The 24,901-nt window shown below is 28.4% G+C and overlaps 4 protein-coding genes and 1 pseudogene across 4 annotated transcripts; all 5 read right to left on the minus strand.

The window, feature by feature from the left end:
- Nucleotide 1: 1 nt before the first annotated feature.
- On the minus strand, nucleotides 2-7,258 carry LOC100777023 (myosin-1B; the record flags this gene model as incomplete). Its single annotated transcript, XM_006590124.3, has 7 exons — nucleotides 6,168-7,258; nucleotides 5,766-5,904; nucleotides 5,473-5,667; nucleotides 5,110-5,232; nucleotides 4,232-4,269; nucleotides 3,974-4,130; nucleotides 2-3,319 (listed from the first exon to the last, which is right to left on the minus strand). Coding segments are annotated over exons 1-7 (3,978 nt in total), but the record flags the coding sequence as incomplete, so codon positions are not given.
- Nucleotides 7,259-8,361: 1,103 nt separating this feature from the next.
- LB1 (Leghemoglobin C3) lies at nucleotides 8,362-9,426 on the minus strand. Its single transcript, NM_001248494.2, is given in 4 exon segments — nucleotides 8,362-8,618; nucleotides 8,846-8,950; nucleotides 9,050-9,158; nucleotides 9,278-9,426. Coding segments are annotated over 4 exon segments (438 nt in total). The 5' UTR covers nucleotides 9,376-9,426; the 3' UTR covers nucleotides 8,362-8,492.
- LB (leghemoglobin) lies at nucleotides 12,379-15,717 on the minus strand (annotated as a pseudogene).
- Nucleotides 16,893-18,286, minus strand: LB2 (leghemoglobin C1). The gene is made up of 4 exons (NM_001358072.1): nucleotides 18,129-18,286; nucleotides 17,857-17,965; nucleotides 17,520-17,624; nucleotides 16,893-17,233 (listed from the first exon to the last, which is right to left on the minus strand). Exons 1-4 carry the CDS (start codon nucleotides 18,224-18,226, stop codon nucleotides 17,111-17,113), a joined length of 435 nt encoding a protein of 144 aa, NP_001345001.1. The 5' UTR covers nucleotides 18,227-18,286; the 3' UTR covers nucleotides 16,893-17,110.
- Nucleotides 18,287-21,701: 3,415 nt separating this feature from the next.
- Nucleotides 21,702-23,360, minus strand: LB3 (Leghemoglobin A). The gene is made up of 4 exons (NM_001248999.3): nucleotides 23,210-23,360; nucleotides 22,982-23,090; nucleotides 22,644-22,748; nucleotides 21,702-21,965 (listed from the first exon to the last, which is right to left on the minus strand). The coding sequence occupies exons 1-4, from the start codon at nucleotides 23,305-23,307 to the stop codon at nucleotides 21,843-21,845; spliced, it is 435 nt and encodes a 144-aa protein (NP_001235928.1). The 5' UTR covers nucleotides 23,308-23,360; the 3' UTR covers nucleotides 21,702-21,842.
- Between the last annotated feature and the right edge of the window lie 1,541 nt (nucleotides 23,361-24,901).

Here is a 24,901-nt window from a genome sequence, read left to right on the forward strand (position 1 = left end):
GTCCATTTGTGGCAACTTCATACTTTAACTGAGCATTATTGTGACAAGAAGCTTCTTTTATGGTTAGATTCCATTGCAGCCGTAAATTTTTTTCCTCAAGCTCAATTTTACTACGCTTGCAGTCCTCCAGCTCTGATGTAACTTTCTCAGTTGTTGAGATTCTTCGATTGTAAGATACATTCTTAGCTTTCAGCTCATCACACTCTAAGGATAGCATCTGATATGAAGCTTCCAGTCTTCTGAATTCAAATTCTGCTTCATACAGTGATCTCTTGAGGATAAAGATTTCATCTTGAAGCATTTCTGTTTTCTGAAGTTGGACTTCTAGCTCAGAAATTTCTTCTGTTGCTTTTAGCCTCTCAAGTTCAGAGGCTTTCAGTTCTGCCTCGAGCCCTCTAACTCTGCCCTTCAATTTCTCGTCATTTAATTTGACGTTTTCCAACAAAACAACTACTTTTTCATGATTAACCATCAGAGTTTCTTGGTTTGCCCTGGAAGCAGCTAGCTCTTCAGCATAATTTTGCACCATGACTTCGTATTCTGCTCCAAGATTATCAAGCTCGGTGTTGTATAGCCTTGCTTTCTCCTGTTCTTCTTGAAGAGCAGATTCAAGCATGGCTTTATCAGCACATAAGTCATAGACCTCAAGTACAATATTAGAAGCCATCCTCTTGTGTCTATCGCAGATGCCAGATATCTGATCTCTTAGATCTTCAACCTCCTTCTGCAAGTTACCTGCTTCAGCTGTTTTTTCCAAATACATGTGTGTTAAAAAATTCTCTTCCATAGTGAACCTTTCATCTAGCTTTCTGCTTTCCTCAAGAAGGGCATCTAGGTCTACATCTATGGTTTTTTCTTTCAAAGCAATATCTTCCAGCATTGAAGTAAATTTGCATTCCAATTCTTCAACTAGTTTCAACATACCAGAAAATACAATTTGTGATTCCCCCAGTTTAGAATCCAATACTGTACATTGGCAATGCAACTCCAAGTTTTGCATTCTTAACTCATCATTTGTTGTTTGAAAAGTTTTAGATTCTTCAATCAAATTTCCATTTGTAGCTTGTAATTCCAAGTTGGCTACTCTCAGAAAGCTGCACTCTTCTTGAACCTCTATCCATTTTTTCTGCATGCTCTCCTCCTTTCTTTTCAACTCAACCTTTTGTGCCTCGTTTAATGCTTCCATTCTCCTGATCTCAGCCTGGAGATTTTTTACAACATTTTCATAATTCTCCCGTGCTAAATGAGTTGACTCCTTTTCTTCAATCAATTGCCTCATTTCAGCTTCTAAGCCAAGCATTCTTTCATACAACTGTACATTTTCTGCTTTTAGTCCAAACAAAGCATTGTCTTCATCATCAGAACTTTCAAATGATAAATTCCTCACAACATCTTTGCTCATTAGAGTCTGGGAATCCTCTGTCAAATCATGAAACTTCATGTCATTTGGAAAATCAATTGAACAATTTGAAGAAATTTTGGATTGCAGATAAGCAGCTTCAGTTTCCAGTTCTAGCTTGGAATACCTTGGACAGGATTTCTCCTTCCCTATCATATTGTCAGATTTCAGCTTGTTGGTCTCTTCAGATTCAACCTGTTGTTGATTTTTAGTTGGTGGCGGAAAATCAGATACAAATTTTGCATTTACATTTTTCAATTCCTGACTGGAAATGCAGAATATATTTTCCTTTAGACTGCAATCTCTTACTTCATTCTGAAATGCATTATCAACTCTGATTCTTCTCCCGTCCAACTCATCTTGAGAATTAATGTCATACTCAAAGGAAGTAGCTTTTGTTTCAAGTGACTTCTTCAAGATGATAATGTTACACAGGATTGCCTCAGTCAATTCCTTCAAATCTATTTTACCTGCATCTTTTGAGAGCTCTGATACACTGAAACAACTCTCATTTTGGTTTAATGTCATTTGACCCAAAAGAGGATCTTGACCCCTCAGATTCTCTACTGAAAGCTTAAGCTGCTTATATAACTCAAGGAACACTTCAGTGATGTTGATATTAGTATCAGAGTCAAACAGAGGAAAATTAGAAGAAAAGGAACCAGAAATGATCAGATCCTTTCTGGACTCTCTATGCTTCTCACAAAATTCAGCTTCAAGATCTTGCACCCTTTGTGTTAAAGCTAAGATTTCATTGCCAAAAGCATAAACACCATCGGATAACTTGTTTTCAAAGTTGGTGATTTGTTTCCCTTTGTCAAACTGCCTATTCCTCCATTTTGCCTCATTTTCTTCTAATGTTTGAGTCACAAAACATCTTGCTGTTTGCATCTCTTGATCTTTCTCTTCCAGAGTTTTCTTCAGAAACTGGATAGTACTTTCCATATTTTTTTGTTTCTCCTGCATAAGTTGGTGCTCAAGCTCCCAGTTCCGGAATTCCTGTAGTTCAATCCCTTCATGCAGGCATCTTATTGCATTTTCATAAGTACCAAGATCAGCATCTGAATGACAAAACTCCTTTCTCATTTTCTCTGGTAGGACTTCCTTGCTCAAACTAAAATCCTCTTCCTCGCTGTCTTCGAGCACACGGCTATTAATTTCAGCATCTTGAAACCGCAAGCTATTCATTGATAGATCAGCCATCTCCATTTTCTGCTTTTCATTTATCTTCTGTAGTTTCTGGAGAATGGAAACAAGATCAATCTTTGATTCCTGTTGTTTCGTTAGCTTCAACTCCAAGTCACGATTAAGTCCTCTCTGATACTTGACCTCATCTTGCAACTCCCTTATTGTATTATCCATCTCTTCTATCTGGAACTTAAGATTTCTGCTGTCATTTTGTTTCACCATTGAGGTTAGCCGCTGAATTTCTTCCTTCAGTGCATCGCTCTCTTTGTGTGATGCTGACAACTCCATTTCAAGTTCTTTTTTATTCTTTGACTTCTTGCTTAAATGCTTCCGCAGTCTCTCCACATCAACCATCAGCTTTCTAGCATTTTCTTCCCACATCTTTGCTTCACCATGAAGTAAATCAATGGTTACTTGTGCTACACCCAAGAGATCTTTAGATGAACTAACACTCCTTGTCAACTTTGTCTCACTGGCATTTGAAACTTTCCCAAGCTCTTCCATTTTACCTTGCATCCGTGTCCCAGAAATTGACCTTACTGGGGATGAATATGTTGATCTGGAGGTATCATAGAGTGGATAGGGGCCATTTTTAGAGTAAGTTGAATCTTGTCTCTCATTCATATTCTTCTTCAATCCACTGACATTACTTTGTTGGGGAGACATCCCAATCCAAAAGGACAAGGAACTCTCAATTTCGTGATCTGAACATGTTGCAAGTGGACTTATTCTCTGTGAGATCATAAGGTGATTTTATGTTAGAAGAAAGCCAATTTGAACAAGAACTTATCAAGAGAGGAAACAATACAAAAAGAAAATGAAAAACCGCTTAAACTACAGAAAAGGAATCTAGTTAGACAATAAAAAGGAAAATATGCTTGTACAAACTGTGAAAGGTATGCTTTTTTTTAGTGTACAATGGCTGCAATGAGGATCGAACCTAACAACCCTAGTGGGTTGACAAAATGTATGTTTGTGCAGGTATCATAATTCATAACTCATAATTAAAATTACTAGTGCCATGCTTAATAATTTGTAGTAAATAGTAGGTTTACTTTATGCAAGTATCAGTACTCTATTGATTTTTCCTCTTAAGCGCAGCCATGACTACTGGGTGTATCTTAGATAATAAATGAAGCCAATAAAAATGAAGGAATTACAAAAGCATTTGAAATTATTTTGTTTATGTTCACTGAACAATGGCAGTTACTGAAATGATAGAGCTCGATTAGACATTGCAAAATACAAAATTTTTCATTTACAAGTGAAGTAGGAACACGACACATTTCACTCTTCAATAGAATGACTGAAGGCTGAAGCATATGATATTGATTGGTATAAAGGGTTGATTACATAAAAGTTAAATTAGCTGAAGAATTTTAATACCTTACTGCTAAGTTCTCTTCGATAATATATATTTTCTAAATGGTCCCAATGTGAAGATCCACTAGTCCTGCTGAATGTATTGTCAGATACATCGGATATGCTGTCCACATCATCAGAGCAAACACTCATTTCGTCCACATATGAATTTGCATCCTTCCTGTGATATCCAATAAAAATGAGCGCATATTTATTTATTTATTTTTTATAATAAGCACACATAAGTTAAAGCAGAAAAAAGTTATTCCATAAACAACAGACCTGTATTTGCTTCTTGGGGTCAAGCACTGTATTTTAACCTGAACAAAAAAAATCAGAGAGAACAAGAGGAACAGATTTTTAATAATTCATAATTGTAAACTGATAAAAAAAAATCATAACTGTAAAGAAACTAGGTGTAAATAGTTGTAAATTTGGGATGCTAATTGTTTCTACTTATTGCTTGGTAAAGGAAATATTATGGTGTGCTAGGAAGGGAAAGTGAGAATCCTTATTATTTGCTAGAAAAAGCGGATTATTAAAAGAAATTCGTATACCCTGTACAAAACCATTGAGCCTTTATCAAGTAGCTATGGGCATATTTGATTTTTTAAAATATTTTTGTTTTTATAAATAATTACAAAGATGGCATTATTTTTATTTTATTTCCTATTTTAAAGACTTGTATAGAAACTGGTGAATAGATGTAGTTTATCAAAATGAGAATTTACCATTGACACCAAGAAAGCTAGTTTATTTTCCAGTTTCTGTTGTTTACAAATAATTACAAAAATGTCTATTTTTATTTCTTATTTTTAAGGCTTTGTTTAAAAAATGGTGAACATGTGTTGTTTCTCAAACTGAGAGTTTAGCCTTGATTCAAAGCTTTGAAGAAAATTAAATTAAAGAAAAAACTTAAAACTCAGGTATGTGTAAATAAAAGCAAAATTTCTAAAAACAAAAATAAAAGCTTAAATATGAATTTATTCTTTGTAAGTTAACGCTTTTTAATTTTAATCTTTATAACTTTTTTTTTTTCATTTTAGTTTATGTAAGTTTGTGTCTTTTTAATTTAGTCCCAAATGTAAACTTAGGACAGATATTAAAATAAAAAAAATTGGAATTTTAAAGAGACTAGTATTGGAAAACATAATTCTTACTTGTAAGATTGTCCCATGGGAACAATGTTGTCTCAAAGGCAATGATGCAGTAGAAGTTTCTGGTCTAATGTAACTTGCTAAATTAATGGTAGCCTCCCCAAGGGTCCCAAACCTGGCAGATCCCTGTAATAACGATGCCATTTCAGGTTGAGTAAGTTATGTTAGACAATATTGAATGAGTTTAATTTATATATATTATCAGTGTAAAGTCATTTTACAATTAACACGTACATCTAATTGAAACTTGCCTTAACATCACATAAATTACCGAATATATTGATAGTTAATATAAATTAAACTCATTGAATAAACATAATCAAATGCGAAGTGCACATAATCAAGCAACAAAGTTAACCTACAGACCATGGCAACAACAAGCTTAAGGAGGAAGCCTTCATTATCTTGTAGAGAATCATCAGAAATCCATATAGTACTTAGCATGGAGTCTTCCCAATGACACTCTCCATTTTGTACTGCTGCTTTGCCAGACTTAGCTATGGTTTCCCCTGTTTCTATACTAATAATGGAAACAAAAAGATTGTTCCACCCTTTTTCTATCTGCAAAAATAATAATGATAATGATAATAATATTATTAATATGTAACCAGGAACCTTTTTTAATACTAAGAGAGTTCGAGATCGAGTTGGAGAGAAACCTCCAGAGCTTGGAAATCATAGAATTTGAAATCCAATCTCTCCTGGAATTTATCTCTGTTATGCCCACTCAAATTGCATATTTTCCTCTTTCCTTTTCCATCCTTCAATTGTTTCCCGTTCTCATAATAGGCTTCAACACTGCCACATTGAATCATATCATGTCACATAATTTGCTATCTATAATAATTAGTAATTCCGAGCTTACATGGTGTAAATTGGTAGTTTGAATTATCGATATTCAATATGTCAGTTCTTCCCTAACCAATTATAGTATAACTAACAATTCATATTAATAAGAAACACGGTTAATTTTAGAGTTTATTAGCACACTAAAAACCATATAATTTAGAAGCATTGTGGATGTACTGTATTTTAAGAATAACAAAACAGAAATATCTTACCTTGACATGGCCCTTCCACTTCTACATGCACTATAGAGAGTAAAGTGTGATATTACCACTAAGGTATGTAACTTATGAAAAGAAACAAGAAGGGCTATACAAATGGTGCTAACAGCTAGCCCGTCCCCTTGTTTTTTTAACTAGACGGCAAGAACTTTAGAAGGTACTTTCGGATATTTTTAGTTGAATAATGAACTCAAGAAGGGCAAGGGAACTACTTATGATTTGTGATTTCATGAGGTCCAATAATATAAGTTTCGGTCAATTAAGCAAGTTTTTTTCCCTTTTCATTCCTTTGAAGGATCGATGGTTGTATTAAAAAAGAAAAAATTGACTGCATTGCATTATATTTACACCCAGAAGTCAGAATTGTGTTTGGTTCCGAGTTCGAAAGTCTTAAACCATGGTATAAGCCAAAGTTATAAGAGACAAGTTTTCGTTTAAGTTTTGGTTGGAGCTTTCCAAACACAAACCACATGCTCTGTTTTTTATTTTATTTCTTTTAAATGCTGGTGGTTGAAATGAAGCATTGAATTGCTTTGAAATAACTAATTGTCACAATGTGATAATTATTTTAAAAAAATATTGTATGCTTATGTATAGATATAATAAATATGTTCATGCATGATTTCAAATATGAATGAGTTGAGTTATTAGTGAATTATTATAGTTATATGTTTTAAAAAAATACATTTAAGTTTATAGTCGCAGGCAATTATTTAAATGAGTTTTATCAACTTAACGTTAGTCTTAAATGTGTGTGAATATGAATGAGTTGAGTTGTTGTGAATGTTAAGTACTTAGACTTGACATTAACAAATGTATTGATGTTTATTTAGACTTAATTATTTAAATAATTTAAGCACAAGTTTTGCCGGCTTAACATTAATATGCGTGTCTTGTGTTTTTTAACATAACTAAATTGAGTTATTAGTGAATGATGTGGGTTACACTTATTATAAGTGTTGAAACTCCTTGGTTTAGACACAATTATTAAAGATTTAAATATGTTTTAACTTCATGCAAATATGACATTGTTGTCTGGTTTTAGATTTTTAATATTTTTTTAGTATTCCTTTTTAGTCCTTACATTAACTCTAGTTAGTTTAATGCTAACAAAATAAAAAATACTTTAAAAAAGTTTAACAAATAGCATGTCAAACTTAAACTTTAAATTTTTTAAGATTTATTATATTTTTTAATTCCTAAATTTTTAAAAATTTATATTTTTATCTCTTAGATTTTTTTTTTTACTAATCAACGTCTTTTAAAGTTTTTTCGTTTTTATTTCTAGTTTTTTAACTCTCTTTTTTCATCCTTATGAGACTAAAAAAAAATCAATAGTTAAAAGTAAAAATCTTAAGAATTTGGATTCAAATATAAAAATTCTAAAAACTTTTAGGACTAAAAAAATAATAAATCCCATATTTCAAATAGGCCGGTCAGACTAATTTATCCAAAACTTTATTCAGCCCACCTTATTATTCCACTACTAAAAGTTACCGCGACTATGGCAAAATTTGTGAAGTGACAAAAACAACTTCACTTTGTTCGAATTGATCTCTTTTTATTAATTTATTTATAATTCTATACCGGTTTAATCAATCAATTAGCTTAAAGAGTGTGATTTTGCTGCAAATGAGAATTGAGAAGGGTAAATATTTTTTTTTTCTATAAGGCATTGCGTAGTAATGTTCTTTCATTAGTAGCGGAAATGTATAACAAAGGTGGACCTTGAATATCTTTCTAAATTTCTCAGCAATCCGTTCCCCTATATTTACACGTGATAAATTGTTATTATGATTTTAGTATATTGTGCAATGTAATTGAGCTTCTAATTTCTCATTAGTTTTAGTCTTTTAGATTTACTGTATGTGGTAATAGTACGATGATCCATTGTTACTATGATAACATTCTTGCTGCATGTCAGTTTTTAAGTACTAATCCCCCTCTTGCTCCTACTATTCTTACAAATATTTTCAATGTATTTGAACTTATCTACCACAATAACTATTTCTAAAGCATTTTACTGTTACTTATTTTTATTTTTTCGTAGAAAAACATCTATCCCATTTAGTTAAGCTTATTTGAATTTGTACGGGTAAAATAATTTTAAAACATACAAGTTATTTTGAACTTATTTGTATAAAGGATCGATTATGCATGATTCACAAACATAAATCTATGGAAATATAAAGCTTAAGATTGTTTATCCAATACCATATAATTTACTTATTTTAACCAACATTTATATCGAGAACTTGTTTAATAACAAGTTTTAGTGAAATAATATTTATTTATTACACTTTAAGGCAATTGTAGATCCTAAAATGCCTTCTTAATAGCTGCTGCCAATTCATCATAGGCTACTTCCCAAGCACTGCTCAACTCGTCACTCCATTTGTCCCCAACTGCCTCCTTTATTGTTTTCAGCAGTGCTTCTTTAACCACCTTCGAAATCATCAGCAATGGTTTAGCTCTTACATTTTTCCTTATAATTAAAATTCCATACAAAACTCTTTAAAGAAGTACATAATTTAAGATTTTAAGTAAATCCATTACTTCTGTAAAAAAAATAAGTAAATTCATTACTAAGCAAAAGTGATGATCATATAGCACTGCACTATGTAAAATTAAGTATTTGTGCATTTATTGTAGCTTTTCATTATTTATCATACCACAAATTGAGGATCAGTGATTGCTTTTTGGGCATGGATAGAACCAAGTGCGGCATCAATCACCACTGTTCCACTTGCTTTAAGTTGACCAGCTGAATCACGTACCTATAATTCAAAAAATATATAATATGTGACAAGACAATCATGGAAGAAAAATAATAAAAAATACTAATAGGATTTTAATTTTAGTAGGCTGATACTTACCAATCCAAAAAGTTTTTCAGCATGGCCCGTGAGCTTAGGATTAGTGGGGTCTACTCCATTTGCTAGAAATGAGAACAAGTCCTTTGCTACAGGTGCTTTCTCCAGTATCCTATTCATTTTTAGTCAAACCAAAACCACTCACATTAACAATATATATCTTTTTTCAAACACAACAAACCACGAAAGTTAAACATACAATAAGACACATAATTTAGATAGAATACTTACGAGGTGTAGAACACAACACTGTATTGAGGAATGTTTGTCTTGAATGCTTCAAATGAGCTACTCACCAAAGCCTCTTGCTTATCAGTGAAAGCACCCATATTTCTTTTCTACTTTTCTGTTATTTCTATTAATTGTTCAATGCAAGTTATGCAACAACTTCACATCCAATACTTATTTATATAGAAGGCTTGAAGAGTGATCAGAATAACTAATAAAACTTATGTCTCTCTTGGCTTGTTGGAGGAGGGTGATCAATTGGTATGGTGAAGAGACAATCATCTTTTCAAAAACTTAAATCAACTCATTTTCAGTAAATAAATAATTTAAGTATTATTCTGAATTTAAAATTTTAATATATATTTTTTTAGTTTCCATATAAAATAAAATATTAATATATCCGACAAATTTCTAATATCACACTTTTTAACAGTCCCTTTTCCAGATTTTCTCTATTTTTAAGTTAAAATTTATGCAAACTATACTAATAAAAATTGAGCCCTAATTTTTTTAATATAATGTCACTACGAGATTTTATCCAATAATCAAAAGGGAAACAATTTTTTTTATATCAAACTCGGAGGAAGAACTTTATAGTGTGATCTTATCCAATTTAAACAAAAATGGCTCTAAGACAAGATACATACGATTTAGACAAAAAAATTATATTTTTAAAATTCATCTTATATAAAAATGCTTAGACGATGTTCACTATTTTTATTTTGTAATTTTTTTAACTCTCCTTTATAAAAATAAAAGAAATAAATCTACAAGATTGGAAATTATGTAGCAGGTTTTTTTTTTTCTTTTCTTAAATAGTACTTTTGTTGGTTCTTATGGCATATATATGAGTGTATTTTTTAATCTTCATATAAAAATATAGATTCATTTTAAAAATATTAATTGCTAATTTTCATTTTCATTTAATATATTGTCTTATTAACGAAATACTTACTCAATATTTTTCATGCAAGTGTATTTATTCATTGTTTTATTGATGATATAAATTATATCTGTTTGTGTAAAAAATATTTTTTGAATTATAAGTAATGCCATTAAATATAACAATAATTTTAAACATTTAATTTTGTCAATATTTCTAGAATAAAATTAAAATCATAATATTTTTAATTTAAATTAACTAATTCAACAATTTATTTGTATTGATAAATCATTTATTTGTTTCTGGATGACTTTATAAATGAAATGCTTTCTTTTCTTTAATATTTTTTTTTTCTAAATCAATGTTCTTAACACTTGTTATAAAAAAACTTAAAATATTTTCCTAACTTATAACTAAAATAATCTACGTAAATCATATAAAATTACACAATTGTTTTTTGAAGATTTAAAAAGGCAATTTCGTGTGGTGCATGCAAGACAACCGTGGCCTTTGTGGTTTAGCCGATTAAGACTGGATTGGCTTCTCATGCTTTCAATGGTTTGGCTTTGGAAATTTGAAGACGTTGTGGTTTTTAGGATAAAGTCATATATGGTTCTTATGGAACAATAAAAGCTAGCTCTATATCTTGCAAGTATTTAATTTTCTGAGTCAATCTCCTGGGTTTAACAGGGTAGAAATTGTTTTCCCCTTCTCAGTGACACCACATTGGTCCATATTTTCATCTCATACGAAAACGAGTTAATCTCCCCCCACTCTTGTGCCACCTTGGCCGCTAGCAAGCTCTATGAGGCTCTCCACTTTCTAACCACTTTCAACTTCTCCAAAGTTGCCTAAACTGCAATTTGCTTCCAAGTGTATTATTAGTAGCAAGGAAATCAAGGGTATGTTCGGATATAAGATATAAGTGTTTTTGAGCTTTTTTATTGAAAATTATAAAAGAAAAATTCAGTAAAAAAACTCTTAAAAACTGACAAAATGACTTTTAGTTTTACATATGAGTGCAAAATGTAAATTACAATCAACGTACCAGTAAAGACAATTATAAAAAGAAAAGTCAAAAGAGGAAAAAAATCCAAACATTACTTTATTGTATTTTTAATGTCCAACTATAGCAGCCACCAATATAAGAGAATACAAGGGAGTCTTCTACCCTTTGTATCAAATTTTACATTATTTTGTTTTTGTGCGATCGATACGGGATCTACCGGTGACTCTTTTGTTTGTTACTTTTTCCTTGTTCTCATTCTTACATTTTTTTCTTCTTCTAGTTTTCTCTTGTGATCTTGTTCTCATCGTTCTAATTTATCTCTGTTTTTATTTATTTATTTATTTCTGTCTCTCTACACTTTTTTTTTGTCTCCCCCACCCCCACCCTCACCTTTCCCCCCCTTTACTATCGGGCTCCCACTTTTCTTAATAACTTTTTCAAAAAATGTTAGCTCCTACATTTCTATGCTCTTTTGCTATCCATAATTTTCTTTAAAAAAATGTGAACTTTTATTATATACTATTTTCAATACATATAATATGAAAAAATGGATTATACATTACCAATGTAAACTACTTTTATAGTCATTCAATCATACTGCATATGATAAATTTATTAATTACTTTAAAAATTATATAAATGATGATTTGTGATTAGATGATATTATAAAATTTATTTATACAACATGACTATTAAACTTATATAATATTTATGATATACATTATATAATAAATAAATATATAATAATATATATTGTTTATAAAATATAATAATAATATGAATTGCTTAATTAACATAATTAATATTAAGAAGGATATTCTAATAAATTTTAGATTATTTTATTTATAGTGTCTATTGTCCACCAAGGCATAAGATAAAAAAAAAACTTATTCTATAACTTAAATGTTTGTTATGTTCCATTTTTTTATACAGTACTTTAGTATGTATCAAACCTTTAAATTCATATATTGTATGTTTTAATAGTTAATCCAGATGTTACTATGTTAGTATTATGGCCACATGTCAATTTTCCAGTACTAATTAATCCCCTTCTTTAAAATCCAAAACCTAAAATATATTAATCTAAAATTCATAAATACTATATTTTTGACGTTTTTGAATTTATTTACCACAATAAATTTTTATAAATCATATCAGCATTACCTATTTATGTTTTTTAGTAAAAAAGAAAAACTTCTGTCCGATTTAATTAAGCTTATTAAAATAATTTTAAAACATTGTATAAAGTATCGATTGTGATTCATAAACATAAACCCTGAGCAAATAATTTAATATTGTTTATTCAAAGACAAGTACTGTATTTTACCTAATGTAACCGACATTTATATCAAGAAGTTAATAACAAATTTTAGTGAAACAAAATTTATTTATTACTACTAGACTTTATACTAATGATCCTATAGCCATTGCCTTCTTAATTGCGGCTGCAATTTCATCGTAGGCTACTTCCCAAGCATTGCTCAATTCTTCGCTCCATTTGTCCCCAACTGCTTCCTTTATTGTTTTAAGCAGTGCTTCTTTAACCACCTACGAATCAATAATGATGTTTTAGCTCTTACATTTTTCCTTATAATTAAATTTTCATATTAAAGTTTCGCAGTAATGCTATTAATATCCCAAGAAGTTGTAGTAGTAATGTTTATAAATCAGCAACTGTTGATACAAGTAATAAGGTTTTGTGTTTTTTAATTAAATAATTTAAAATTAAATAAAATACTGGTTGACTATGAAATAATTTGTCTGTTTTTTACGAGACCTACTTCATACTAATACAATAAATAGAAAAAAAATAATAGTATTTATAAACAAAATTAAGTTGACTTTAATAAATATGAATAAATAAATGAAAATATTTGAATTGAATCTTAACTTCAAAGAAAAATGTCGACAGGCGAGAATCAATGCAAAAAGAAATGATAATTAATAATCAATCAAAGTTTTTTTTTTTTGAGTAATCAATCAACGTTGCAATAGCCAATAGATTATAAAATGCTATTAATAACCTAATCCAAAAATAAATAATCACATAGTTTAGCTTATTTTATTTCCATAGTATATGTGATAATTTATATAAAAATTGAGAAAGAGGAAGCTAGTTATTGCAGTGTTAAATCAATTTCTTTAAACATTGCTCAAAGAATTATTAATTAAAAAAATCATTGAAAATTACAATAATATAATATTGAGGACATTAAATGTTATATGTTTAGTAAATTCATTACTAAACAAAAGAAGTGATGATCATTACAGAATACACCATGTTAGATTTAAGTATGCATTTATTATAACAATTTATTTATCATACCGCAAATTGAAGATCGGTAACTCCTTTTTGGGTGTGGATAGGACCAAGTGTGGCATCAGCCACCACTAATCCCTTTGTTTGAAGTTGAACAGCTGAGTCACGCACCTACAATTTGAAAAATATCATAATATATGATAAGATGATCATTAAAGAAAACTAATCAAGAAATACTAATATAATTTTATACATTATTAATCCCTAGTACGAGATATGTTAAAGATATAAAATACAATTTAACAAATGTTCATTGATATTTTAAGAGTATTATATAAGTGCATGTTTAATTTTAAGAGCGGAGTATACTGGATTAACATTTTAAAAAAAAATTATAAATTTTTTTTTCTGGTATTTAATGAGAATTTTTAAATGCTATAAATAAGTCTTATAATATTCAATTAATATTTTTAAATTTTTTTTAATGAATTCAACAAAATTTGGTGGTATTCAATTAAGTTTTTTATAACTTTAAAAAAAAGTTTTGAAACATTAAAAAATATACAAATTTCGATAGACTACTTTTTAAGATAAATTTGATGGATTTTATATGACTTTTTAGTATAAAATGTCTATCAAACAATTTCTACTAAACTTTTGAGATTTTACTAGACTCTTTTACTTTTTTTTTATTAGTCACCAGACTTTTTTTTTTCCTTTCTCATTATACATATCATTTTTTCTCTTCAATACCTAACACAAAGATGAGATCTACTTAATTAAAAGAGGTATCGAATAACTGTCAAAAAATAATATTCTTCAATATGTGTGTCATATATGTTTTTTTATTCTTTTGGAACAAAAAATGTTAAATATGCTCCTCTTCTTTACACTTTTCAATTTGTTTTCTAAATTAAATTAATGGTTAACTTATGTGACAAGGTTAACTATGTTTTCCTTATATTGATTATGCTCTTGACATAATGTTTTCATGATTGTCATTCTTAATTTTGTCTTTCCCATAATTCAGGAGTCCTACTATAAAATTTTCACCTTTATCATTTCCTTTTAGTATATGCTTATTATTGCATCCTATTTAAATATGTTATTGAATTTATCATACAATAATTGTAGTAATTGAAAAAAAAAACAAAAAATCAATGTATAGTTTTAAATCTATTATTCAAATCTAAAAATAAAAATAAAAAAATATTATTACAAGAAGGATTAGTATAGGAGGAGCTAAAGTTAGAATCCAATTAACTATTAAATGATTAAAAAAATTATATTGATTTTATTTTTTTATCCAAACATTATCATTTTTTATTATTTTTTTCACTAAGTCTTGTAATTTTGAATTTATTTTTAAAAATTTATAGAGTACTTTTAAATCTTATAAATATATAAAATTCTTTCAAATTCTTTAAATTTTTATGATATAAATACATTAAAATTTAAACTATCATAAAAGTCTTATAAAAAAATTTAATAAATCATAATATTCTTATATAATTTTTAAAATATACAAACACTAAAATAATCTTTTAAAATCTAATCCAGTATACATCCCTAAAATCACATAAAATAACTATAATTTTAGTTGACTAACACTTACCAATCCAAAAAGCTTTTCAGCATGGCCCGCGAGCTTAGGATTTTTCGGATCTACTGCATCACCTAAAAATGAGAACATGTTCTTTGCTGCTGGTGCTTTCTCCAATATCCTATTATTTTGTTTTTTAATCAAACCAAAGACACTATTATGTACACTACCTCTTTTCAAAACACAAAAGACGAAAGGGAAACATAGGGTGAGAGAGAAAAATTACGAATTGAAGAATACAACGCTGTGGTGAGGAAGGTTTGCCTTGAATGCTTCAAACGAGCTATTCACCAAAGCCTCTTGCTTCTCTGTAAAAGCACCCATATTTCGATCTTTTGTAATTTTCTGTTATTTAATTTCTATTTTCAATCCAGTTATAAGTTCACATCCAATACTTGTTTATATAGATGGTTTGGAGACTGAAAAAAAAAATTTGTTGCGATTGTTATTGAATATGTCTCTCTTGGCTTATTGAATGTGGAGCGTATCAATCGGCATTATGAAGACACAACGACCTTTTCAAAAACTTAATCAAGTAATTTTTCACTTAGTCAAAGTAAATAAATAATTTAAGTTGTTCGGTGAATTTTTAATTTTTTAATGTATTCTTTTTTCAGTTTTAACGTAAACAAAATTATAAGTAAAAGAAAAAAAGTTACCAAAATATATATCATTGATTTGAGTAAAATTAAATTTAAATTCTTTAAGTAAGATCTTGGAGTAAAACCTTGTAGATATAAAAAAAATGTGGTTAATTAAGACGTAAAAGTTATAAGTTACACACACCGAAGATTAATTTTCACATATATAATATGATGGGAAAAAAAGTTCAGTAGGCTTTAACATTGCTTTTCTAAGGGTCTCTGTTATTAAAGTTAAACTATATACAGACTCTACTAATAAAAGTTTGAGCTCGAACTATTTAATAGGGTCGTCCTATGGGATTTCTTCCTATCTTTTTTTTTTCATTAATTACATACACCGTGTTATTTATTTTAAATTTATAAATATTATATTATTTTAAAAATTTAAGTAATATAATTTTAATATTAATAAAAAAATAAGTTCTCATAATGGTCATATACTTAGGGACTAGAAGTGTAATTAACAAATGTAACAATGTAATTAACAAATATATATATATAGGGGTACCCAAACCCCATATACACTAGAAAGTGACCAAAAGGGTATTTAGAGTTTCATGGTTACAAAATATTAACATGCCTAGAAACACACATAAATATTATGTAACCATCCTCCCCTGTCATGATAATTCTATCACTTCCAACTCAACCATTTCCTATACGTGTTGTAGAAATCCACACATTCTGCCCTTAATTGCATATCATTGTCACATAAGCAACTAAGTCAACTAATTAATACAATATATATATATATATATAATATGAAAAAATTGTGAAATTAAATTAATTAGTTTGGAGACAAAACACGTGGAAAAAAATAAAAGAGCAAAATACGTGAAATTTTAAAAGTAAAAGGACAAAAAAATACAATTAAACTTTATAGTTTGAGCACATTGTACCAAATGATTGAGCTTCTAATTCCTCAATAATTTTAGATTCATTGTACGTATGTGGTAATAGTTTTTCGGTTGCTACTATGATAAGATATTGCCCACATGTCAGTTTTTGAGTACTAATCCTCCTTGATCGACTTTCTCTTCTTCCTTAAATCCAAAACATATAATACATTAATCTTATTGATAAATATATTTCAATGTATTTAAATTTATTTACCACGAAAACTATTGGTAAAGCATTTCAGTGATATTTTATTTTTTAGTAAAGAAATTTTGATCCCATTCGGCCATTCCCATTTAATATATTAAGCTTCTTAAAATAATTTTAAAACGTATAAATTATTTGGAATTTATTTTTATAAAGTATCGATTATGATTCACAAACGTAAATATATGGAAATATATAACTTAAAAGTGTTTATCCAATACAATGAAATTTACTTATTTTAAACAACATTTATATAGGGAACTTGTTTAATAACAAGTTTTAGTTGAAACAAGATTTATTTATTACACTTTACGGCAATGCAGTAGATCCTAATTATGCCTTTTTAATTGCTGCTGCCAATTCATCATAGGCTACTTCCCAAGCACTGCTCAATTCGTCACTCCAATTGCCGCCAACAGCTTCCTTTATTGTTTTCAGCAGTGCTTCTTTAACCACCTACAAAATATAAAAAACATTAATAATGGATTAGCTCTTATATACACTTTTTCCTTATAATTAGAATCACAGTTATACAATTTTCAAAATGAGTAATGCTATTGGAGTAGTGGTACGTTTTCTCATGATCTCAACAAATTACTAGCATCGATCTGTATTTACAAAATTTTAAGTTGACTTCAATAAATATGAAAAAATAATAGCCATGCATGAAGTCATGATCACTATGTACGTAAAACTTAAGTTTGCATTTATTGTAACATTTTACTAGTATTATTTATCATACCACGAACTGAGGATCAGTGACTGCTTTTTGGGCATGGATAGAAACAAGTGCAGCATCAGCCACCACTGTTCCATTTGTTTTAAGTTGACCAGCTGAGTCACGCACCTACAAATTCGAAAAATAATTATCACAAGGATTATATATATATATATATGTAATTACCAACAAATACTAATAGAAATTTATATATTATTCCTAGTTCAAGATATGGTAAAAATATAAAATACAATTCAAAAAATTAATGTTCATTGATATTTTAAGAGTGTTAAAATACATGATGTTTAATCTTAAAATTAATCACATAAAATAGTTATAATTTTAGTTGGCTGATACTTACCAATGCAAAAAGCTTTTCAGCATGGCCCGTGAGCTTAGGATTAGTGGGGTCTACTCCATTTGCTAGAAATGAGAACAAGTCCTTTGCTGCAGGTGCTTTCTCCAGTATCCTATTTATTTTTAATCAAACCAAAACCACTCACATTAACAAAATATATATATATATATATATATATATATATATATATATATATATATATCTTTTTTCAAACACAAAAAATTTCCAGAAGAAAAACATAGAATGAAAGACACATGCTTATAGAGAAAACTTACGAATTGTAGAACACAACGCTGTATTGAGGAATGTTTGCCTTGAATGCTTCGAATGAGCTACTCACCAAAGCCTCTTGCTTCTCAGTGAAAGCACCCATATTTCTTTTCTACTTTTTTACTTTTTTTTGTTATTTTCTATTGTTCAATGCAAGTTATGCAATAACTTCACATCCAATACATGTTTATATAGAAGGCTTGGAGTGAGAAAGTTTACAACTTAAGTTTCTCTTGGCTTGTGGAGGGTGTCAATCGGCATGACGAAGAGCCAATGATCTTTTCAAAATCCTAATCAAATAATTTTCAGTTAATCAATTAAGCAAATAAATATTTTAAGTATTATTCTGAATTTAAAAGTATTTTTTTTGTATGTTTTCATGTAAACATAATTATTAATCGAAATAAAATATAATATCACACTTTTTAACATTCGCTCCCTTTCGAAAACTCTCTCTATTGTTAAGTTAAATTTCATGCAGACTTTACTAATAAAACTTGAGCCCAAATTATTTAATGGCTTCACTATGAGATTTCACCCAATAATGAAAAGGGTAACAAAAAATATAAAAAAGTTTGATTTTAAAGTTTATTATAATAAATAAAATGATGTTCACTATCTTTATGTAATTACTTTTCTGAAGTCTCCTTTGTAAAAATAAATAAATAAATAAATAAATCTACAGGTTTGGAAAGATATAACAGTATTCTTTTTTGTGGGGTTGAGGATATAATAATATTAAAGTGTGTAAAACACGAGAAGGCTTCTCACCGGGTAAATAGACACTAGAGATTTTTTTTTAAATGTATGTATGTTCAACAAAAACTCCATTGTATTAAGAGAAAAAATTATACATTAACATTGTGTAAAAAATTACACAATTTTACATTATTATCTAATTATATCTTATCATTTATAGATTTATTGATTTTTATAATAATTATTTTAAAAATTATATTAATAGTAAATTATAATTAGACAACGGTGTAAAAATATTTTTTTTCATAACTATTAAACTCTTATATTAATATGAATTATATATCAATATAAGTAATGAATAAATATTATATACAATTAGGCATACTAAAAATTTATAATGTATATATTATTTTCTTTCTTAATGAGTGATAGCTAAATTACTCTAGGAATTGAAAAGTTTTACTTTTCTTTATAATCTTTCTTATTTTTATTTCAGTTCAAAATATTGTTAACACTTGTTAGCAAAATCTTCAAAAGTTTACGCCATAATTTCTTGAAGAATAAAAAAAAGGCAATTTCGTGTGGTGCATGCATGAAAGACAACCGTGACGTTTGTGGAAGGTTAGTGCATGAAAGACTATGTTGGCTTCTCATTCTTCCAGTGGTTGGGCTTTTTAAAATTAAACACCTTGGTGCTGGGTAAAGTCAGCATGGTTGTTCCAATATAATAAATATTTATTTAGCATTTTTTATTTTCTTAATAAAAAAGTATATATATATATATATATATATATATATATATATATATATATATATATATGAAATAAAAATTGTTGAAACATTCCTGCTGCCTTTTAGCCGGTTGAGCTTTAGTTGGCTAAAATGCCATCATATCAAGACTCGAGTTCAATATATCTAAAGAAATTATTAATATATTTTAATGTAAATCTTTTACCAATATTGTCTTTATATTGGTCTAGGTAAATCTTAGTTAGAAATCTAGCATAGTTGGATCTATTTTAGTTGGTTGGATAGAACTATGATATTATTATTAACACTCTTTTATGCTTTCTAATAAAAACACTACTATTTATCTATTTAATTAGTTTTAAATTACTCTTAATTTTAATAAATTTGTTTTATTAATTTGATCACTCAAACTTTTTTATAAGATACTTAATTTTACTTTCTTACTTAGTTAGATATTTAAATTTTAAATATTTAATATACTTTTATAATTTAAATTTATCAATATATACAAATTAAATGTACATGATACTGTATTTGAATTATGAGATCGATGGAGAAGACAAAAATCTTGCGTAGTTAGTTCATATGCCAAGGCCAAAAAAAGGGCAAATATTGCTCCAATTCACTGTCCCTACCTCAAAGTAAACCCTAACTACCTTCTCTGCGCAGTTAGTTTCCCATTGACCCAAACCTACGTTTTCCTTCAATTAGTTGTGGATCTCAGATCAGATAAGCAGCCCCTATCACACTGGCCTCAGTAATGGAATTTATTCTGTCAAAGACAGAAACTGACTCTAACGCATCACATATAATCATCTTAGAAGCTGAATTTATTTTATCAATTTTGTATGCATGCTAGGTAAAAGCCAAAGAGTAATTTGGAACACTAATGGAAGTGGAATCACAAAGTGAGGGTCCATTAACTATATATGTCATGGATTTAATTTAGGCAGCTAGATAACAATAAGTTTTTTGGCTTAATTTGAACAAGCAATATAGGGTTTTCATGTTCTTGTAATAAGGCATATTATTGTAATAGGGAATGAGAGGAATATTAATTAAGGTTAGGCCTTTCCAAAAAAAATTAAGGATATGAAATTGGTCCTAACATATTTTTAATCCATTTAAACATTTGACGTGTCATTTAACAGGAAAAGCAGCAAACACATTTCATTAAAACGCACAGTTAAACTAAGCACAAGCTATGTGCCCAATTTAAGCCATCAATGCCGTTGAAGTACATCAGGTCCCATATCCCAATTGCAATATAACCTATCCCTGACAATTTCTCCACACCTTTCTAATTTTCGTCTGAAAAATCCCCTAAATGCTCAAAAACCGTCAACGACCCATGCATCCTATATATATATATACAACGTATAAAACAAATGCAGAAGCAAGAAAACTATAAAATTCCTCTAGCCATTTCCATTTTATTTCATGCGTTGTAGAACAGGATTGCATTTCCAGAATTCTACAGCACCCATGTACATAATGCAACTTATTCCATCCACATAAGCAATTCTGTCTAATTAAAGTAACATGCATATACAGATACACTGATGATGGAGGGACGACTAAAAACTGAGCATATCCACAAAATCGAAGACTAAATTGTGTAAAGTAAAACATTTAGGGACCAACGTTAAGCAGAATGCCACTTTCAAGGATCACATTGTTGGTTAATTCTGTCTCCAATAATTAAACTAATGCTACCTAGGTAGGAAGATGTTGAAATTTTGTGGATTATACATTTTTAATTATTAAATAAAATTTTAGATTATTAATATCAATTATGAAAATAAATTTTATGATACTTTAACTTACTGAGCAATGTTATTTTGCACGAAGTGCAATTAGCACGAAACACATGCATATGTGAGCGGTTATTATTTTTTAAAATAAATGAAAAAACTAAAAAATATAGAAAATATTTTCTAACACAGAAAACAAACGTTTGTGCATATTCGACGAATTAGCTTTCGTACCAAATAACATTTTACCTGCTGTTAAAATAATTTTGAAACATATAAATCATTTTGAACTTATTTGTATAATTTACCGATTAATTATCAGAAAGGAAAAAAAATACCGATAATGATTCACAAGCATAAACCTACGCAAATATAGAATATTAACTTAAGATTTTTATCCAATACTATATAATTCACTTATTTTAACCAACATTTGTATCAGGAACTTGTCTAATAGTAACAAGTTTTATAGTGAAACAAGATTTATTTATTACACTTTACTGCAATAGATACTAATTATGCCTTCTTAATAGCTGCTGCCAATTCATCGTAGGCTACTTCCCAAGCACGGCTCAACTCGTCACTCCATTTGTCCCCAACTGCTGCCTTTATTGTTTTCAGCAGTGCTTCTTTAACCACCTTCAAAATCATCAGCAATGGTTTAGCTCTTACATTTTTCCTTATAATTAAAATTCCATATAACACTTTCAAAAGAGTACGTAATGGTATTGGTCTTCTCATCATCTCAACAAATTATATCAATTAACATCTATAAAATTTTAAGTTGACTTAAATAAATATGATCAGCTAAATGAAAATATATTGTACTTTTTTTTTATCAAAAAATGAATATATATTGAACTGAAGCTTAACCTCAAGAAAAAAATCGAGAGAATCAATGCAACCAAGATAATTGATAATCAATGAACATTGCAATAGATAGTGAAAAAAATTATTAATAACCTCATTCAAAAATAAACATGTCATGGTTTAGTTTACTTTAATTCATTGTTTATGTCATAGTTTAAATGAAAAACGAGACAGAGGTAGCTTAGTTATTTCATTATTAAATCAATTTTTTAATTAAACATTGCTCAAAGAATTCATAATTATAATTTTTTCATAAAAAATTGCAACAGAAAAATATTGATGAGCTAATTAAATGTTATATTTTTAATACTATTTTTAAGATTGCAACATTTTAAGATTGTAGTTATCAAATGCATGAAACAAAAGAAGTGTGTGTTGATCATTATACTGCTCCATGAAAAATTGAAGTATGCATAATTTATTATAACATTTCATTATTTATCATACCACGAACTGAGGATCAGTGACTGCTTTTTGGGCATGAACAGAACCAAGTGCGGCATCAGCCACCACTGTTCCACTTGCTTTAAGTTGACCAGCTGAGTCACGCACCTACAATTCAAAAAATATATAATATGTGACAAGATAGTTATGAAAGAAAAATAATTATCAACAAATACTAATAGAAATTTATATACTATTCCTAGTTCAAGATATGGCAAAAATATAAAATACAATTCAACAAATTAATGTTCATTGATGTTTTAAGAGTGTTAAAATACATGATGCTTAATCTTAAAATTAATCACATAAAATAGTTATAATTTTAGTTGGCTGATACTTACCAATGCAAAAAGCTTTTCAGCATGGCCCGTGAGCTTAGGATTAGTGGGGTCTACTCCATTTGCTAGAAATGAGAACAAGTCCTTTGCTGCAGGTGCTTTCTCCAGTATCCTATTCATTTTTAATCAAACCAAAACCACTCACATTAACAATATATCTTTTTTCAAACACAACAAATTTCCAAAAGAAAAACATAGAATGGAAGACACATGCTTAGAGAGAAAACTTACGAAGTGTAGAACACAACGCTGTATTGAGGAATGTTTGCCTTGAATGCTTCGAATGAGCTACTCACCAAAGCATCTTGCTTCTCAGTGAAAGCAACCATATTTCTTTTTTAATTTTCTGTTATTTCTATTAATTGTTCGATGCAAGTTATGCAACAACTTCACTCCAATATTTGTTTATATAGAGGGCTTGGAGAGTGAGAAAACCAAAGCTTATGTGTTTCTCTTGGCTTGTGGAGGGTGTCAATCAGCATGATGAAGAAGAAACAACGATCTTTTAAAAAATTTAATCAAATAATTTTTTAATTAATCAAATTAAAAAAATAATTGAAGTGTTGTTCTAAATTTAATATGGTTAGTTTATTTATTTTCAGTTTTCATATAAACATAACTATTAATCCAAAAAAAAAATATCACAGTTTTTAACATTTCCTTTCTTCCTCGAGAAAAACCAGCTTTCCAAGACTCTCTATTCTCTACTATTAAGGTAAATTTTATGTAGACTCTACTAATTAAATTGAGCCCAAATTATTGAATAGAGGCACTATGAGATTTAACCCAATGATGAAAAAGGAAACAGAAAATTGTCAAAAAGCATGTTTTCAAAATTCACTTTATTTTTTTTAAAAAAATAAAGTCTTTTTTATAAAAATAAAAGAAGTAAATCTACAAGATTGAAAAAATAACAGTATACGAGAAGGTATATATCACCAGATAAAATAATAAATAGACACTAGAGAGATTTATTTATAAATGTATCTTCAATAATAAGGATTAAATAAAATTCAGTATACATAAATTTTATAATAATTTATATGTTATTTTCTTTTTTAATGAGTGAAAAATAAATTACCTTTTTTTGCAGCAACTAAATTACTTTAGGATTAATTAATTGAAAACTCTTTTTTTTGTTTAATATTTATTATTTATTTCCGTTCTAAATATTATGAATACTTGTTAAAATTATTTTCTTAAAAGTAATATAAGTAAATTATATAAAATAAGTTTACACAATAATTTCTTGAAGAATATAAAAGGCAATTTCGTGTGGTGCATGAAAGACAACTGTGACGTTTGTGGATGTGTTAGCCGATTAAGACTAGGTTGGCTTCTCATTCTTCCAGTGGGACTTTTGTAATTTAAACACCTTGGTGCTGGGTAAAGTCATGCTTTTTTAATTATATTTTTATATATTATATATCAGAAATATATAATTTATAATAAAAATAAAAAAAATAAATATGATCCGACATTTTTAATAAAGTTGTGATGTAGTTTTAGACTTTTTGTTCAGCACATGTATCTTTTATTGAAAAAAAAATCTCCTATAAATCATTATAATTATAAATGATAAAACTTTTTTAATTACTTAATGCAACTTAATTTTTAGAACTTCAACTCAAAATTTCTAGTTAAACTAGAGTTTTCAAATCCAAGTTTACAATAGTTATTTAATTTATGATGACAAAAGATATTAATATTTTTACTTCATTTTTATTTTATTTATTGTGTAATTTAATATTTATTTATTATTGTTTTAAAATATAAAAAATGATGCAACTTGAATTGGTAATTACATTTAATTGAATTACATTCGAAATTATATTTACTCGAATACAATATAAGATCTCACAGTTAACTTAATCTGTGAAATTTTGAAAAATACTTTTACACTATATAATCTCTTTGAAAGAC

Source organism: Glycine max, chromosome 10 (genome assembly GCF_000004515.6).
Source record: "Glycine max cultivar Williams 82 chromosome 10, Glycine_max_v4.0, whole genome shotgun sequence".
Classification (NCBI taxonomy): domain Eukaryota; kingdom Viridiplantae; phylum Streptophyta; class Magnoliopsida; order Fabales; family Fabaceae; genus Glycine; species Glycine max.

Excerpts from the sequence above, each read along its gene's own strand:
- LB3 (NM_001248999.3), bottom strand. The coding sequence starts at position 23,307 with ATGGTTGCTTTCACTGAGAAGCAAGATGCTTTGGTGAGTAGCTCATTC. Across the intron at positions 23,091-23,209 it reads AGCGTTGTGTTCTACACTTC|GATACTGGAGAAAGCACCTG; the intron begins GTAAGTTTTCTC and ends AAAAATGAATAG. Across the intron at positions 22,749-22,981 it reads CTGAAAAGCTTTTTGCATTG|GTGCGTGACTCAGCTGGTCA; the intron begins GTAAGTATCAGC and ends TTTGAATTGTAG.
- LB2 (NM_001358072.1), bottom strand. The coding sequence starts at position 18,226 with ATGGGTGCTTTCACTGAGAAGCAAGAGGCTTTGGTGAGTAGCTCATTC. Across the intron at positions 17,966-18,128 it reads AGCGTTGTGTTCTACAATTC|GATACTGGAGAAAGCACCTG; the intron begins GTAAGTTTTCTC and ends AAAAATAAATAG. Across the intron at positions 17,625-17,856 it reads CTGAAAAGCTTTTTGCATTG|GTGCGTGACTCAGCTGGTCA; the intron begins GTAAGTATCAGC and ends TCGAATTTGTAG.